The 18677-nt window shown below is 37.0% G+C and overlaps 1 protein-coding gene across 2 annotated transcripts in view; it reads left to right on the plus strand.

The window, feature by feature from the left end:
- LOC126416184 (rhophilin-2) overlaps nt 1-18281 on the plus strand; it is a 461568-nt gene extending 443287 nt beyond the window's left edge. For both annotated transcript variants that reach the window (XM_050083765.1, XM_050083766.1), the window contains 9 exons: nt 4366-4443; nt 4564-4688; nt 5845-6103; nt 7275-7373; nt 8544-8817; nt 9786-9980; nt 10107-10333; nt 15670-15822; nt 17012-18281. In XM_050083765.1, coding sequence (XP_049939722.1) covers nt 4366-4443; nt 4564-4688; nt 5845-6103; nt 7275-7373; nt 8544-8817; nt 9786-9980; nt 10107-10333; nt 15670-15822; nt 17012-17206 — 1605 coding nt within the window. In that variant the 3' untranslated portion in view covers nt 17207-18281. The remainder of the gene's footprint in view (nt 1-4365; nt 4444-4563; nt 4689-5844; nt 6104-7274; nt 7374-8543; nt 8818-9785; nt 9981-10106; nt 10334-15669; nt 15823-17011) is intronic.
- The last annotated feature ends 396 nt before the right edge of the window (nt 18282-18677 follow it).

Consider the following 18677-nt stretch of genomic DNA (forward strand, 5'->3'; position numbering starts at 1 on the left):
TCAATATGTTTTATTCGCTTGAATTTTCATAATCGTTTTTGAAGATTCGAGGGACAATTCGTAGCAACATTTAATGGGGTTGTATTAACGCACATATAAAATAGGCAGTGTTTAGCGCTACCGACGTTAGTCCGATCCGCAACGAGAGAAGTAAGACGACGTTCTCGAATGTGGCACTCGAATGCGCCACCTCGGTTTTCGAGGACGGAAAGTCATTGAGAATTATTGGTTTACAATTAAATTTTCCTCGAGACTGTTGAATCTCATCTCATTATCTGCGACAATGATGGAATCTGAAGAAATGAAGTAAAATTTGTGCTATGGCCGGTACTTGAGCCCGGGTCTCCTTGCTTAGCACTATTCTTTCCTCGGACTGCTCACCACATAGCATTCCAAGGTTATTTTGCTGAATGTGACGACTTTGCTGTAGTTTCGCAATGCAAATTCGGATCATGTTGACTGAGCAACAAATTGTCGCGCGATGGTGACGAACTTCATATTTTTCAGGTACCTCATTTTTACACTATTCTTTAAAAATTTTGCTGTGTGCTGTTTTATCTTTCCTCTCTCTAAGACAACAAGTAGCGCTTTAACGCTGACATGGCTATAGACTGATAGAGCTTTGAAAATATGTAACTTGAGAATATGACTAAACAACGGAGCGTATGTTCCATAAATCAGTGAAATTTCTTTTGCTGACTTACAAGGGAAGGATAGACTTACAGGTTCACTGATCTTGTTCGTATTTAGTACGTTTGTACGTACACTAATATAACAATTAATGCTCATCTAGTATGAAGGCTCTTTGGCAAATTGAGGTTCGAAGTTTTACGAGTGTTGAATAGAGCGATAGCATCAGCTGTATAGTAACGGAGTCAGCGAAACCGGCTAAGGTGGTAGATTAGAAGCGGCCTGTACTTCAGAGTTTTGTCATTTTTTTCCCCCCAGTCATCCATCAACCACTTTTCTCTCTACGACGAAGCGTGTTTCTTCGAAAACGAACAATAATAGCAATAATCGTAGTGTTACATCCGTGGCGAGATGCAATCTAGGTTTAATAAGGAATTTTCATGAAATGAATTTATGGATACATTCATGCGTTTATCGCAAATGCAGCGTACGTTATTCAAAACGGATAAAAGTTTGGTTTGACTTCAATGCGATACAAGCATTAATGTGTCAATAAATAAGGTTTAGTTTCACCACGATTTCTTATACTGTACGTAGATTAAATCCCGCCATGGATGTAACCCTATTATTATTATTCCTTTCCGAAGAATAATGATTCGTTTTAGCGGCACAAATGTGTGGCGAAATATTAGAAAAGAATATTTAATGCTAGCCACATTCGCTGTCCGAGAGTTTGTTCTCGATGAATGTCGGCGTTCTGGCTGTTATAATCACAACGTAGCAGCGACGAGTTGCGCAGCAGAGAGAAAAGTTGGGGCCAACTGGCCAGCGACCTGTGAAAGCCGATGAACCACCTTGCGTAACACTTCTCTTGGCAGGTGAAGCAGACGCGGTTGGAATACAATTCGCTATGGCACACGCGGCCCATCCTCCATCTAGCTCGCTCACGGAAAGTGTGTACTCGGTCTTGACGGCAGCGTCGTGGCTTCAGGAGGAAGCTGTTAATGTTCTCAGGGCAAACATGAAATGGAATTGTAGTATTGAGTTTTTGCTGAACAATTTCTTCTTAAACCCCTTTCACACGAGCGACTTTGCTTAAGTCGACTACTCGTCGCGAGTGAGCCAATTTAAACGCCCCTATCGTTTTATTGCTGTGGTGAGACTCGTTTGTTACGAGTATGAGTGCAGTCTTGCTGAGGACTGTGGCACCTGAATGGTGAATGTGAGGTTATTCTCTTGCGAAAATGCTAAAACATTAACAACAATAAGGAATTAGTAATGGTGGTAGTTTACCAACTTCAAAAGCACAATTCATAATGGACGTCTTGGACTAATGTCGCATGGTAAATTCTCTGCTCTCCTAGGAACTGAAAGTGTAGGAAAAGAGTCACACAAACCTTTTGAAACATCAGTGCTTATATACTCTTGAAAATATAAGTTTATACACTTGAATACACTGTTGGGGAAAAAATTCGACACCCTCAAGGACAAGTTCATTTTACTGACAAGTGAGGTGATGGGTAGGAGTACATGATAACAAATTCAGGCGAAAGGAAACATACGTCACATTAAAGGGCGTCCAAACAGTCGCATCAGTACACAGTGTCCTCTCACCTTGCAGCAACGCAGGCGTGTATTCGCGCATGCATGGCATCCTGCAATAGGTTGGCTCAATCATCTTGGCATCTTCTGTTGCAACTCAGTCCTGGAGATAGAGTAAGTTCCCACTTCATCATGCCCCATAGCTGTTCATTTGACGAGAAACATGCTGAACTTGTAAGTCAGGACAGAATGCCACTAAGAGCACCTTGGGTTGCACCAGCTATGTCTTGAAGTGCATTGTCCTGCTGAAAAGGCACATCGCCTTCCTGTCGAAGAAATGGCAGTAGCGGGGGGATAACTATTTGTACATCGTAGTGAGCACTGGTTACTTTACCCTGCAGAAACACCAAATGTGACTGAGAGTTGTAACTGATGCCCCCCCCCCCCACACACACACACACACACACACACCATGAAGTGTGGCATGGGACCTGTGTGTGGTGAGTGAATCCATCCCAGAATAGGCAGCTCACTGGGCCATGTCTGTGCACATGTAGACAGAACATACTCTAATCACCGAAGACAACAGAGCACCATTCCCTGCTCCACTCAACTCTTTTACAACACCAGAGAAGCAATGTTTGTTGGTGTCATGGTGTCAGTGATACTCTGACCAGAGGCTCATGTGATATTAGTCCTGATGCAAGCAGACAGTTACCAATGGTCCCTGATGATACAGCAGATGCAACATATGCCCAGATTGCGACCGTGAATGATAGTTTACGTGATTTACAGATAAATGAGGTACACGGCATTACTGTCACTAGATTAATGGTGTAATTTGATACAATGTTCATTGGAAGTTTTTTTACTTCACTTTAGAAGACTTAAAAATAGTTAATAGTGTACAGCAACCAGCCACAAATTGGTTTTAAGTTACTTTATTCAAAAAGTACCATCACCGGTTTCGAATTTTTTACAGTTTGTCATCAAATGGTTTTTTCATGCTTTCATCAATACAGATTATACCTTAATTTCTTGTTGCGAGTTGCCTTTCAGTAAAAAAATTTGTTTTTTTATTATATAAATCAAAACATGTGGAGCACATTGCAAGTGGTTTACAATGCAGTGCAGTGTTTGTGACTGAAATTACAAACGTTCTTGAGAATATGTTTCATTGCAAGAAAAGTGCTAACACAAATGTGCCAGATGGATATTTCACATAAGTTGGTTCCAACACAAAACCATTTTGGTTACACGTTTTTAGTTGGTAAATTATTGTTTATCAAACTCACAGGAAACCAATGTGTAATCTGTATTGATGAAAGCATGAAAAAACTGTCTGATCATGAACTGTAAAAAATTCAAAACTGGTGACAATACTTTTTTGAATAAAGTAACCCAAAACCAATTTGTGGCTGGTTGTCGTACACAATCAACAATTTATTTTATATCATGGCCACGGTCTCAAACCATGCTATATATGACAAAGTTGCCCAGACTTCAAATATTCTCAATAACCTAAGCAGAAGCTATTTTCAGACATATGTATAAAGTCTGGATTGTTCTTAAGTACCTGCAGGGTTTCAGAAGATGTGTGTGAAAATTAGAATATACATAGGAAATACACGTGTGTGCAATTCACTGAAGTCTCTGACACAAACTGCCTGGGAAGGCAGGACAGCAGCTCACTTTTGGAAATCTGTTTCTTTTCTACATGTTGTGACACATCTCCCCTCCATTGCAACTACACCACAGCAAGTATTATGAATCGAAACTTGGAAAAAATTCTGTGTCTGTGGGGATGAGTTGCATTTCCCTCTGTTATGTAGTTTTTGCACAGTCATTGTCTGATACCACAAAGATGCTTATGAATTACCTTCTACTGGACTTGCAAAATATTTGTCTTTAGTTTTTTTTGTGCATGATTTAAATGCGTAAGAGTTCTTACTGCAAACTGACACAGCTGAGTAGGAATATGTACTTCAGTTCTTATCATCACTTGAAAATGAATCAAATACATAAATCATTACTGCCTTCTCTTCTTCCTCATTGTTCTTATCTGTTTCATAGAGTTGGTACTATACTGCAATTTTTAATGTAAATCACATATTTTTACCGAAACAATGCAATGTACAAAAACTTTCTTTCAGAGTACTGCCTTGAGTATTTTTATTTTAAACTATGTTACAGGACTTCATCTTGGAACACTATAGTGAAGATGGTTGTCAATATGAAGATGCCATTGCAGAATTTATGGACATTCGACAGGTGTGTATGACTTTCCGTTATTATATCTCTGATAAATTTACGTTTATGTTATAATTTTGAATTTTTTCTTTTTTTAATAAATTTTAAGTTGGGAATAAAACGACTGTTATTTTCCTGCAGGCAATGCGGACACCTCTCCGTGACAGCTCTGGTGTAGCTCTTTTATTCCAGTATTACAATCAGCTGTACTTCGTGGAGAGGCGATTCTTCCCACCAGACAGAAGTCTGGGTATATACTTCGAATGGTATAGCTCCCCTTTTATATTGCAATGTAATATACTTATATTTAGAGAAGTAAGCCTTATTTTACAAATTTCTGTTACATTAACTACTAAAAATAATAAAAGGTGCAGCCATTGTAAGCAAGAATGTTAAATTATTGCCGTATAAACCACTAATGCCAATAGAGGTGGATAAAAAGTGCTATATATGAGGAGAGAAAAGGGTGGATGAATATCTATCTGACAGCAATATAAAATAAACATTAAATTTGAGTCTTCAGAATCCAACATTTCTGTCATCATGCTAAACGGTGTAAGTATTAGACAGCCACAAAAACAAGAAATGGTATACAATTTTTCATTCAGGTAGTGTACTTCGTATTATTTGCAACACAGATTAGAAAATACACATAGCTACAATTTATATTTTATGTTGTCTTATATTTGTGGGGTTTACAGAATGAAATATCATATCCCAGTTCTTGTTTACGTGGCTACATATCATTGAATGCCTTTACTGCAAAGTGAGTTGTTACCTTTAACTCATTCCATTACTCATCTTCGATACAGTATTTTATTAATATTCCTAAGCTAGAATGGTGTCACTAAAAGCACTGATTGATGCAATAATTACTTTTGTCCAATGAATAGTTGTTTGACTAGATTTTTTCCACATTATTATCTTTTTGAGAGCTACAGAAGACAGCCAGTGTTCAGTTTATTCTTTGAGTACTCTTCTCTGTTTTTAATGATGTAAACCACAGGAACATTTGCATTGGTTTACTTGCATGATAAGCACTGTAAACTGTTGCACATTTGGGAACTTCCATAGCCTCTTTTCAAAATTTTAGAGTAGAGTTTTATCCTTGTAAATACTCACAATTATAGTTTCTAGTCAGACATTGCTGTGTCATCAAAGTGAACAGTTTCAAGGCTAATTATGTTACACCTCAACTGTTGAGGCAGCATTCACATTTGGCACTCCCCTTTGGAGAGCATGAATATTAACCTTCACTCATTGGTGATACAATTTTTCTGAAGCTTATGTTTATATATTTTATATTAGACAAGCAGTTGTGGATGTTTGTGGTTGATTGTGCAGTAAGTTAATTACATGAATTCTCTATATAAACACACATGTACTATAATTTAAATGTAACTTCTAATACATTCACTTCAGGTACGATTCCTTGACGGGAGTGCCTAGCTGCCAGAGGACGGTGGCATTCGAGAAGGCATGTGTACTGTTCAACATTGGGGCTATATATACACAGATAGGTGCCAAGCAGGACAGGCTCACATCCAAAGGCTTAGACAGCGCCGTTGACAGCTTTTTGAGGGCAGCTGGTACATTCCGCTACATCCATGAGAATTTTACTAATGCTCCCAGCATGGATTTGGGTCCTGAAATGCTTGATATGTTGGTACAACTCATGCTGGTAAGTTGATATGTGTACTGTATGAACACTACCTTAGTCTATTTTCGGTATATCTAAACTGAAGTATGAAGTTAAAAGAGGAAAACTGCTGACTGATTACCAACCAATAGTGACCGTAATATAATACGTAGGAATACAGTCAGGCAAATATGTTTAATCTTGAACTCCTAGAATTTACAGTATCTTTCCAAAGCTATAAGAAGATTCAATAGAAATTTTGTCATAGAAACAATTGCAAACAAGAACAAAAGGAACAAAACAGAACAGAAATTATATAGCATATAGATCATATTTCATCAGTTGGGTGACAAATGACACAGGAACCAACAACCGTGAGAAATTGTACAAGAATTTTGAAGATTTCTTTAAACATTTGTCTACTTCTGTAGATGAATCGGAAATTTAGATGTTGAGGATGAAAATTCTGACATTTCAGAAGTATCGCAAAGTAAGTTTTCAAAGTTAAGGGTGGATGTTGGGAACTGTCAAGTGGAAGACACAGTTATGGGTGCAGTGAAAATGAAATAGAGAGGGACAGGGCACATAGCCACTCAGTGACACTGGAAGATCTGCAAGGGCAACATAATTGCATGTTACTGATTGCTGTAATTTATGGAGAAGAGTAGAGGAAGACTTTATCGAGAAGTGGAAATGAAATAGCTGATGAGGAGACATAACATTTGTCTGATTTCCGAATAGTGATTTGAAACTTCCTGGCAGATGAAAACTGAGTCCCAGTCTGGAATACGGTTTTAATATACCAGCAAGTTTCAAATCAATGCACATTCCAAAGTGAAAATTCCTCTTGTAAATGTATTTTGAAGTGTGCATGTAGAAATACAGAAACGTGTGAACAGCTTATTTTTGTATTGCCTATTTAGTACTAAAATTGCAAGACTTTACAGTGTGGAGCTTTAGTTTTTATGTAGAAAACTGATGTACCAAACAAAATCACGTAGTCTACTGAATATAATACAGTTCATTTTGCATTTAAGATAAGGAAATACCGTAATAGTACCTTATTTCTTTGCTGTTGTGCAATATGCAAGGAAAGTATTCTTGCTGCTAATGGATCAGTGTGCACTTTGTGAATGCATGTATAGTATTGAAATATTTTGTAAAAATAATAAAGTAATGTGATATATATTTATATAATGTAATTAATTTGCAGGCTCAGGCTCGTGAATGCTTATTTGAGAAGCTTGAGCTCCAGTCAAGAGATCGTAGAGATATAGATGTTTGCCTTGACCTCTCCCAAGAAGCAGCACAGGTAAGTTAAAACATGTTTCTAGGTAGGCTTTTATCTGTGACATGTTATCTTGTACAAAGTTATCACCAGGTGTGGATCCAAAGATAGTCATGACCCCCTTCAAAGAACAGTTTATATTTTTACATGTATAAATTTCCAACCTTTATAGTAAACTGACGAAGAACAACATGAAAACTAACAGTCTTCAAAATGCAAAGGAAATATACATTCTAATTATTTGCTTGGAATTAGTCCGTGTGGATGGGATTACAGCCTGACCAGTTACAGAAAACATTCCAGCCAGCTGAATGCGCCAGTTCAGACTAACAATATGTGTTGTCTATAACAAATGTAACAGGGTCTTCCTTCCAAGAAACTTGAATAAGCAAAATAGAAAAGCAGAGACATTGTACTAATGAAGAAAAAACATGACAGAAATATGGAGTTGATGCAAACAAGAAGCATTCCACCAGTTACCCTTGTTATATCATGTAATTTAGGACATTTTAAGAGATCTTAGTCAGTTGCAGTGACACAAATATTTCTCAGATTTTGAGATGAATAGTTTCCAAATGATATATTTCTCAGGAATGCAGTTTATTTCAAGTTATGTTATAGCAATTTACTAAGCACTGATATAAGCAAATTAGTAATTTGCTAGTATTATATTAATATATTTTGTTGTTATTGGTACTGTTAAAGTCCTAGGCACTGGTAATACATTCAGATGGGAATAATGCTAAGTGGTATTAGGAGGTGTGGAGGTGGTGGCTGTCACCATTGACATGCATGATCTGCAGTGAAAGTAGCCTACGAAAGAAGAATAATCAAAAAACTGTGGAGTAGGCCCCCCCCCCCCCCACCAAACAGGCCAATAATAAAACTCATTTTGAAAATGACCTTAAATCAAACTGTGAGACATTCAAGAATTGAGCTCTGGATCTGCACCTGATTATCACATCTTTGTAAACATGATACAGTTGAAGTAATGTGTACCATGATTGTGCTCAGAGTTTAATTGTTTATAAATTTTTGTTTTTATATTATTTATTGCTAATAGTATTTCTTGATTCAGTTTCTGTTTGTATCAAATTTGCTGTACTACTTCCAACAACATACACAGCTTTTCAGTCAGATTCATTTCCTTATTGTACGTGGTCTACTATTAATACTAGATTTTTGTCATTTCAGGTGTCAGATGTCTATGGCAAAGTCCACTCACTGATATCGTGTCCACCTGTTAAGGACTATGTTCCGTACTCCTGGGTCTCGCTAATTCTTGTGAAAAGAGAACACTATTGTGCTCTATCACATTTTCATGCAGCAAAAGGCGTCCTGAGCCAGAAACTTGACTCCATAGGTGCTCGCACACGCGAGACTCTCCAGTTTTTGCATGCAGAAGGTGACACGAGGACACAACTAGACATAAGACTTCCACAGGATGATGCAGAAAGAAAACTACTTGGTAAAGACTATTTTATAATCCAGCTATTGTTATTGTTTCGATAATATTTGGCAGAAATATTGGGTTCATCAAAGAGGATCACGTTTTGTATTTTATGAAACATAACTTTTATCCTGGTTTTTGTTGTACTGTTTGGAATGTTTGGTTTTACCATTTGATAAACTAAATAGTGTTCTGAACTGTTTGTTGCTGACGTAGTTTTCGCCTTCAAATGATTATGTAAAAATCAGCAGAGAAATGGCTGACCAATATTCACCTGCAGGAGGTGAAATACCTAGTTCTGAAGCTAGGATAACTGTTTTTTACCTTAAGCATTTCTGCAGCAAAATTAGGTATTTCACACCCTGAAAGCAATTGGTAGGTAGCCATTCAGGCTCTCTGTTTCTTTAACATTCCTCTCAGTTAAACTTTCCAAATGATATAGTCTTAACAAAATTACATCTTCCATTAAAGCTTTTCAACTTGCCAGTGGTCATGTGATTTAACACTTTTTATTTCATCATAGTTGAACAGTTGCATGATTTTGGTAAGTTTTGAAGTAAATTAAATTTGACACTCAGAAATACTGCAGAAACACCTTCAGTATTGAGTTACACAGTGCTGCTTCTATTTGCCACTATTACCTATGCTTTGCCCCTTTTGCAGAAATGGAGCTTAGAATAATGAGATAAGCAAGTTACATATACATGCATATTCTGCAGATAACTTTGAAGTGTATGGCAGAAGGTAGTTTCCATTGTACCACTTGTGTGGGCTGCTTTCTGTTCCATTCATGTATGGGTTGTAAAGGAATGATTACTTAAATGCCTCTTTGTGTGTCGTACTTAGTCTAATTTTTCTTCCTGTTAAGGAATATAAGTTATTGATTTTTCTCATGTTTGAAGCTAGATAATATTATCATAAAATTTGCAAACAGTTTCAACATTTTTATAAGCTGAAAACTGGACAACCCACTGATATTTTTACAGGTCGAGCTCATTTGCGTGAGGCATTACTTCTTCACGAGGAGAGTCAAAGGTTGTTCCGTATGTGCCGAGAGCTACGTGGGAAGGCAGCCCTTTCAGTTGTTCTAAAAATAAGTCACCAGAATGCACTTGAAGCGTACACTACTGCTGAAGAAGAAGATGATTTCCGGGAGCTTCTAGAACCACCTCACATTCTGCGTAAGTTATTGACTTTATGTTAGTGTTTTTCTGTGCACAGAGTAATTGTAATTATTATGTCTTGACCAAACAAAATTTTGGTGATGGGGAAATTAACTTTGTTGTAACACTACTTTCTGGTTCTAGCATCTACAAAGTTTCAACTATCCTTGACACCTCCAGACTTCTCGCAACACCGAGTGGAAGACCTGTTCCGTGGTTTGGGTCCTGTTGCCATTTTCTCTGCCAAACATCACTGGACAGCACCACGTTCTGTTCAGTTGCAGAGGCTTGGTGGTGAAGGTTTTGGCTTCAGTGTCAGAGGTGATGGACCAGTCATAATAGCTGGTGTTGACCAAGGCAGTCTAGCTGATGTAAGTGATTGTCATTAAATCTTCAAACTTATATTGCTATGCCTAATCTATGCCTAATGTTCATTCCATACTGTTACAAAAGAATGAGATGGTTCCAGTTTCTCCAGTTTGTAGAAATTAAAGTATATTTCAGTAGTTTTAAGGATTGTTAATAAGAAACATGCAGAACAACATATTGTCAGTTCACTTTTGATGAAGACCTCAGTTTGCGTAAAACAGCATTGTCACGGCTATTATAAATGCTATGTTACATTACGTATTTCTTGATGGTGAAATTAATTATGAGGTAGTCCATTGTAGGCAGTAATTATAACTCCTCTTTGGAAAGGCAAGACAACTATCACTACTTTTGTAGATAGTTGATGTGAAGCACAAAGCAGTCACTTAGTGACTGCACTGAGGAAGGCAGAGTTTCCCTCATACCGTTTTTTAAATTTTCAGTCGTCTTCTTGCAGTTTCTGTGTGCGAGGCAAAACTTACTTCCTCCAAGCCCTGAGTCAGAATCTGTAAGCACTCAAGATAATGTGAGATCACAGCACTGACTTTTTAATGTAGCAGTAATTAAAAATGGAACCACAAATGTGCAGTGGACAAAATAGTAGTATGTAGTCTGATGCATGTAGAAAGAAGAATCCTACTGTGGTGAAAAGTCGTGTGACTGGACATTACTGCACATCTTTCCTGATCATGAAATGCACAAGAGGATGAATGTAAATAGTTACAAACCAATGTCCCTGATGTCCATCGGTTGAAGGATCTACAAGTTTATTCTAAGCTCGAACACTGTTGTTTTTAGAGTAACAGAAGCGTCTCTCAAAGAATCAGCATGGGTTCAATAAAAATCTTTGTGTGAAACACAACTCACTTTTTTCAAATGCAGTATCTTGGAAATACTGATGGAGGTGTATATGTAGAGTCAGTTTTCCACATTAGCATTTGAAGAAGAGTTAATGTCCAATAGAAGTAGAATGAAAATGTTCAAAAGAAACAAAAGTAACACCAGGAATAACATGCCAAGACTGACATTGTTCTCAATATACGTAAAGTATTTATCTGATTAGATTGGTGGTGGTATCAGACTATTCACTGATCATATGCTGTTGTCTACAGGAATGATTACTGCTGGGTGATGATGATGAATTGCAGTGTCTTGAAAATGAAGGGAAAGAAATGAATAGTATGAAACAACAAGATTAGTGGTAAACGTTCAGCACCCCTCCAATCAGTTAAATATCAGGGATAACACTATGAAGCAACATAAAGTGAGATAGTCATGTGACACCTGCAGTAGAGAAGGGAAATGGAAGACATACTTGTTGTCCGTGTTCTGGGAATATGCAGTGCATCTGTAAAGGAAACCTGCATGCAGGATACTAGAATGACCAGTTCTTCTGTACTGCCCTGGGTCTGGGAGTCCTTATCAACTTGACCTGACAGCAGATACTGAATAAATTCAGAGATATACTGCTAGGATCATACCAGGTTAGCACAGCCCCTAGGGATCTGTAATAGAGATATACAGGGAATTTAAAAGGAAATTATTAGAAGAAAGGTAACACTCCTCTCCAAAAATCCTGCTGGGTAAATTTAGGGAACTAGAATGCCAAGTAGTGCAGGAAAAATTCTGCTGCCTCCATCATGTACCTTCCATAGGGACAGTGAGAATAAGATACGAGTCTTTTCTCTCACTTCATATGGGAATGCATGATGATGATGATGATGATGATGATATGTACCTTTCTGCTCTTTGCTGTACAGTGCTTTATAGAGTATGCATTTTGTTGAGAAAAAATTTGATTCAGTCAATTATTTATACAATGCAGATTCTTACAAATAATAGTAGTACAATAAATGTGCTTTAAATTGTAATGATCAGGGATGTGGAAAATATTTAGCATGGATGTGATTACTATTGTATTTTTAAATCGGCACTCTGTGTTGTTTATGTCAAGTCAAACTCAGAAAATCTATTTAATGTGTGTCCTAATATTGTGTGTCTTCTGTTATTCCTTAGTGACATTTACTGTTTGTCTTTACAGAGAAAGGAAATTGCATACTACGAAGGTATCAGTAATTAGTACAAAGGGTTTCTCACAGTTCATATTACTGGCTTCTACATGTTGTAAAGGGGACTCAGCAGATAAAGTGGATGTAAAATAAAATAAATCGGTCACTTTCAAATCTCCTGCTTCACACTATGCACACAGCAGAGACCTGTGTGCTCTACATGAGCCAGTGGTATGGGCATTATTTTGGGTATTCGTTGTCAGGTTCTCTTCTAAGATATCTTCTAAGGTGTCTTCTAAGTTGACAACGCAGCTTGTCCATGGAGCACCACAGTCAACCCCTCTAATAGGGAATGTACCAGTTTATGACAGTGACTCCGATAGTTGAACGAAAATGGTATGTGACATCATAATTACAACAGGGACTGATGACGGCAACCTTTTCTCATTTTTTACATACTGTGAAGTGAAGTGGGAGGTTTCAAAGTGATTTGATCTTGAAATTAATTTTATTACATGACTAATTCCGTTATGTTTAAATTTGTATACATACATACATACATACATATGTTGTTTACCAAAATTGTGTTGACATTATAGATACAAATAACATAAAGTAAAACATTTTCAAGACTTAATAATGCTAATAATATTGACTAGCTTTCATAGTGGTAGGTAAATTTACTGGTAATGCTGTTATTTGCTCTGTCCATGTTAACCTACCCTCAGGATAGAGATCCAAAAACTTTACACAAGGTACTTGCTCAAGTTTGTTCTCCTTTATTTTTATCACTATGTCACTGTTATTTTGGTAAGTTGTTTTTAAATTTCATGATGTGTGGGTAATGGATTTAAAAAAAATCAATATTGGCATATTACTTCTAAACCAGTTCTCTAGTCTCTAATGTCATACGTCATACACTTTCTTCAGCTGCATTTGTAGATGCTTCTAGATCCACCCCCTTAATTACAATATTTGTGTCACCTGCAAATAGCATGGATTTCTGTTGGATTTCATCAGCAAGGTCATCAGTATATACCAAGAACAGTACAGTGTGTAAACTTTTAGATCACAGACCTCTCCGTAGTCCTGAATCTGTAGAAGTCGGTAAACGTCGGGAGGCTTCGGGAGGCACCCAGTTTCGACTGCTGCCAACATTACGTAGCTGACAGTGTTGTACAAGGTAGCCATTGTCGTCTGCTTCGTTATTGTTTTGCGCTGTACTGTTCTGTGAGTTTTTATTGTGCAGTTGTGCCAAACATTATCAAAATGAGTGAAGAGGCAGTTGCTGGCCCATCTCAGGTTTTTTTTTTTTACAAATACGCCCATGGTTTTATATACTTTTTTTTAAACACATTTGCGAAATGTGTTGCGAATAGTGTTAGTAGTGAAGAGATAATAGAACAAAAGTCATGCCTGACGCGGCACTTTTTCATGCATCTTGATGTTTACCACGTCATATCTCCTGAATTATATGTCGTAAAGAGACATAAATTTGCCGGTGCATTTACTGATATATGTGGATACTGTATGCGAAATATGTTTCGGTTAGAGTTAATAGTAACGAAATAATACATTAAAACGTCATGCCTACTGCAGCAGATTTATGGTATGTACGGAGAAAATGTAGTAAGCGACAACCTTTTTTCCCTTCATTGTTTTGTGGGGGGTGTAAGCGAGAAAAATTTTCCTAAAGGTTTGAAATTGTATGTAACGTTTGTTGCTAGTTGCTAAGTGCTCTAATTCTCTAATAGTGGATGCGTAAATTCGGGTATTTTCGTGCGGTGGCATCTCATTGTTTATGACGTCATATCTCCTCAAGAATGTGTCTTATTTATCTTTTTTTTCGGCTAGGAACCTTCGTGGGCATACGGAGAACAAATCACCAAAATTTCATCGCAATCGGATGAATGGTTTGGGAACGCACAGAGGGCAGACATACGAACATTCATTTTTATACATAGAGATTGACAGTTACGTTATACTTCATGACCTGTTAAAGTATCTTTAAATTTTATAATCCATAGTTTAACATTGTGGGGAATGAAATAAAATGAAAAAAATTTGCAAGCAGTGGGAATCGAACCCAGATCAGGTGCAGGACAAGCCTTTACCTGACCAATTGCGCAACGCATGCTATAGTGACCTAATTGTTGAAACATTGTCCATTACTCTTTTCGGGTGTTCAGAGAACAACTCACCAAAGTTTCATTGCAATCGGATGAATGGTTTGTGAGCGTATAGTAGACAAACATACATACATTCATTTTTATATATATATATATAGATTTTAATGTACGTGACGATTTCAGTTTCGTTTACGAAAAACATTTTAAGCGAGTTTTACTTCCAAGCCTTTCGTCTGCTTTCGTGTAAGCATGACGTGCAATTTGTAGTGCCAGCACTGCAACTGGTAGGTGTGCTTTGACCCCCCCCCCCCCCCCCCCGCCCCACGGCTCCTCTCCCCTCGCCAGCCAATGCTTGCTTCCTCCTCTCCTCGCACTCCCCCTCACAACTCTGCCATCTTACAGTTAACACACTGTAGTAGCCTTAGGACACTTCCCTCAGGCACACAGTCCAGGATCTTCCCCATGTCTGAATAGTATTTATTACCCTGCTGCTCTGGCATTTCTACTTTTTGATATCTCATTCTAGTATAATACACCTAATTCCTAGTTCTTGATATTTCACCAGCAGTTTATCATAAATATTAGATATTGTGTTCCACTATTTATTGTTTCAGAGGTGCAGTGTATTCCTCTGTTTATAGCATGTTGTTTACTTTGAATTCCGTAGGGTGTACAATGTCTTCACTTCAAAGAATGAAAAAGGTTCGCCTTTGTATGATGTGACATATGGTGTAATGCATGTATTGGCAGTATTGCTAAGAATCCAGAAGTTCCATTTGAAATGAAATGTCTTCATGTAAGATACTCTTATACATAAGAGATCTTATGTTCTTTAACTGAAATCTGAGGATGATACTCAAATTATCCGTATGCAAATGTAGAGTCTTAACTGCTGAAAAGAATGATGGATATTATTGTAAATCAGGTTAGGCAGTCGCTCAGTTGCTTCTTTTAAGACAGTGTTACAAATTAACCAAAACTATATTTATAAGAATATTATTAGTATGTTATACACAAAAGAAAATGTTGCTCATAATTGTAGGTAGATTTGCATTGCTTGAATGTTTTAGCTTGTAGGTAAAGATTTGTGAATCAATGTGATACACAATGGCCGAAAAATTGTTAAACCATCTTGTGTGCTATGCTTTGACACTTATGACTACCTGCATAATTCAAGCTTACCTTCTATTTGATTTTCAGTTTGGTGGAATGAAGGAAGGTGACTTCATTGTGGCAATTGCTGATCAGGATGTTAAATGGTCCCCGCATGAAGAAGTGGTAAAACTCATAAAGCAGGCTGGTGATACTTTGAGCCTCAAGCTAGTCACACCAATGGACAGAAATTACTTAAAGGTATAATATAATTAATAATAAAAATGTCGTCCAGTCAGACACTTCTCTCCTTCGTATATGTTTTGTGTTGTTGATTGATTGTAAATGTTTGGCCAAAGATAGTCAGTTGTAAAAACATTCTCATCACTAGTTTTGACTAGGAAGGACTTACCAGTGATGGCATGACATTTCTGATCACCAGACCTCATGACAGTGTCATTGAATAAATTTCATAACTTTCGACAATGTCTCTACTGCTAGTGGTGGTGGTGGTGGTGGTGGTGGTGGTGGTGGTGGTTTCATGCTCTTCTCTAGCCCATCTCAATTATCAACAATGCAAACTAATTCTACATAGTGCATGGCTCATCAGTAGCACTATACAGTTACACAACTGATAGGGAGGATATAAAAGTTGCTGGTGTTGTGCTCAGTCGAATGGTTTATAGCAGACCACCAGAATTTTTTTGGCAAATGTAAAGAAGAGAGACACAATATGTTACATGTGTATTTATATATCTCAGAAATAGTTCATTTTCACATAGTCATATTCGAGTAAATATTTGTTAGTTGCCCTCTACATGCCCCAATGAAGGCAAATTTAGTCACTCTAGTTCTGTGTGTGTGTGTGTGTGTGTGTGTGTGTGTGTGTGTGTGTGTGTGATATAATTTAAGGACACTTAATTAGCTACAGGAACAATGTTTTTGCACCCCATGCCTGAATATTGTTGGCTAGATTAGATCATGGTACACTGCTGAATACTTTGGTGAATTGAGTTTGATTACTAACAATAGCTTGAAACAGGCGTTTTCAGCAGTATATCGTTACGACCAGTGTGGTCGTTTTTGTGTCTCTTAGTATTTCTCTGCCATAGTTGATGTTTTAGAGGACCTCATGCTCCCCGCAGACTTGCTACAATCAAGGCATCCATTTCTCATATGATGATGGAAGACATTTTACGCTGCTGTGTCTTCACTTTGTGCGTAAAAGTTTTTCTGCGTTTCCTGTGATCGATAATGTTTTTGCGTATTTGTAACTTTCTCCTCAGGTGGTATCTCTGCTCATATATTATATACATCTAACACTGGAAGAGGATCAGTTAAATGTCAATAATTTACAATTGTGGATTCCTCATGTTTATCTTTGTAGAATCTCTGAAGAAATGTTAACATTATGATATGAGACATTCTGGTATTTGCTTTCTGATTGCAGCAGCCAAAGGGTGGACCAAAAGGCTCAGTATCAAATAGCAGCTCAAGTTCTGGCGTATCTAGTGGGCAACCTAGTCCTGCAGGAACTGTTGCTGGACACTCTCATAAAAAACTCACGTGGAATCCTTTCAAGAGAGCTTCAGGTCACAGAGACTCAAAGGAGCAGGGTTATGAAGCCAATGTTATTCTCAGATGAATTTAATTACCATTTCAAGATGATCTGATAAATGTTGTAGGGAAGCGAGTAAAGCAAAATCAAGATCTTAAATATGGACATAAAGACACATGTTCAATATGCTTCTTTTCAATTCTGTAATCCACTTACAAAAGAGAAGGAATGTCACAGTGCCTATTTTTTAATTAGTTAATTAAACTGATTTTGTGTTTCATCCCTTTTTCTGCATCCTGAGAAAGTGTGTGTGGACTATTTTTGTTTTGTTTTGGGAAGTGCACATGTTGAAACTCTTGTAACCATGCAGGTATTGTGATTTAAATTGCTTACTCAGTTAGTGTGAACCTTCCCAAATTAGTGTAATGCACTCTCGAATATGCAACCTTGCGTAGGTGGTGCAACTTCCCAAAGTTACCGTTTTGAGCTAAGATATTCTAAATGAAAATCATTGTGTTGTTTATCATTGACTAAAGATATTTGTATCTTATAAATATTTAATTGATAAATACTTTTTTTCATTTCAGTGTGAGTAGAAACACTGAACAGTGAAACTCAAATACAAGAATATATTGTGCATGTACAGACTATTAGGACCCAGGCATATTGTAGTTGAAACACTGTTGCTGCAATTTAATGTTGTATATAAGACAACTGACGCAAAAGTCAGTGAATACAAAGATGTTATAGTTGTGAATATAGCTGATGGACTGTACTATAAACAATAATTTCAAGTTGTTGAGATTTTATCGAGTTGCATGTTGCAATACTGTTGTAATGATGTCATATAATTCGATGTTCTGTACATTGCAAGAAGAAGACTGAAGTTGTAAGGATTTACATGTAGAAAGGAAAGCACTGCTGTGCCAAGTGTAAAAATAAATTCTCCCACTTTATACTCTGTTGTATACATATATTTTTCATGTAGTTTTAAAATTCTTACTTGTACTGCTATCTGAAATGTAATTTAAAACTTTTATTAATTAGTTTTATTGTTGACAGAAATCTATTATAAAAAATCCGAACATTTAGTGGCAGATATCTGTTGACATGTCAATATCAGTTTTATTTACTATGTATCAGTACAAAAGTTTCAAATTTGAAGATGTTTTATTACCTCTGTTAATGGTAAATACATATGTACAGATGTATTAAATGTATGTTTTCTTTGTAACATCACAATACAGTGTGAACTATCCTGATTAATCATTCCAAAGTATCCTTTTTTCCTTTTTGACATAATGAGTGCTTCTGAAAAAAAGGACACGATAACATTATCATTATAATAAGTACAGCTCCTTGATGGCCTGTTGGTATGTGTAACTTTTTTCAACCAAATAAAACTGTTCTGTTTTTCTTTAGATTAGATTAGATTTACTTTCATTCCAATTGATCCGTAGTGAGGAGGTCCTCCAGGATGTGGAACATGTCAGAAAAACAACAATACATGACAAATATTTAAACTAAAACAAATAAGCTAATGTACCATTCCACAGGT

This window comes from Schistocerca serialis, chromosome 8, assembly GCF_023864345.2.
Source record: "Schistocerca serialis cubense isolate TAMUIC-IGC-003099 chromosome 8, iqSchSeri2.2, whole genome shotgun sequence".
NCBI classification, from domain to species: domain Eukaryota; kingdom Metazoa; phylum Arthropoda; class Insecta; order Orthoptera; family Acrididae; genus Schistocerca; species Schistocerca serialis.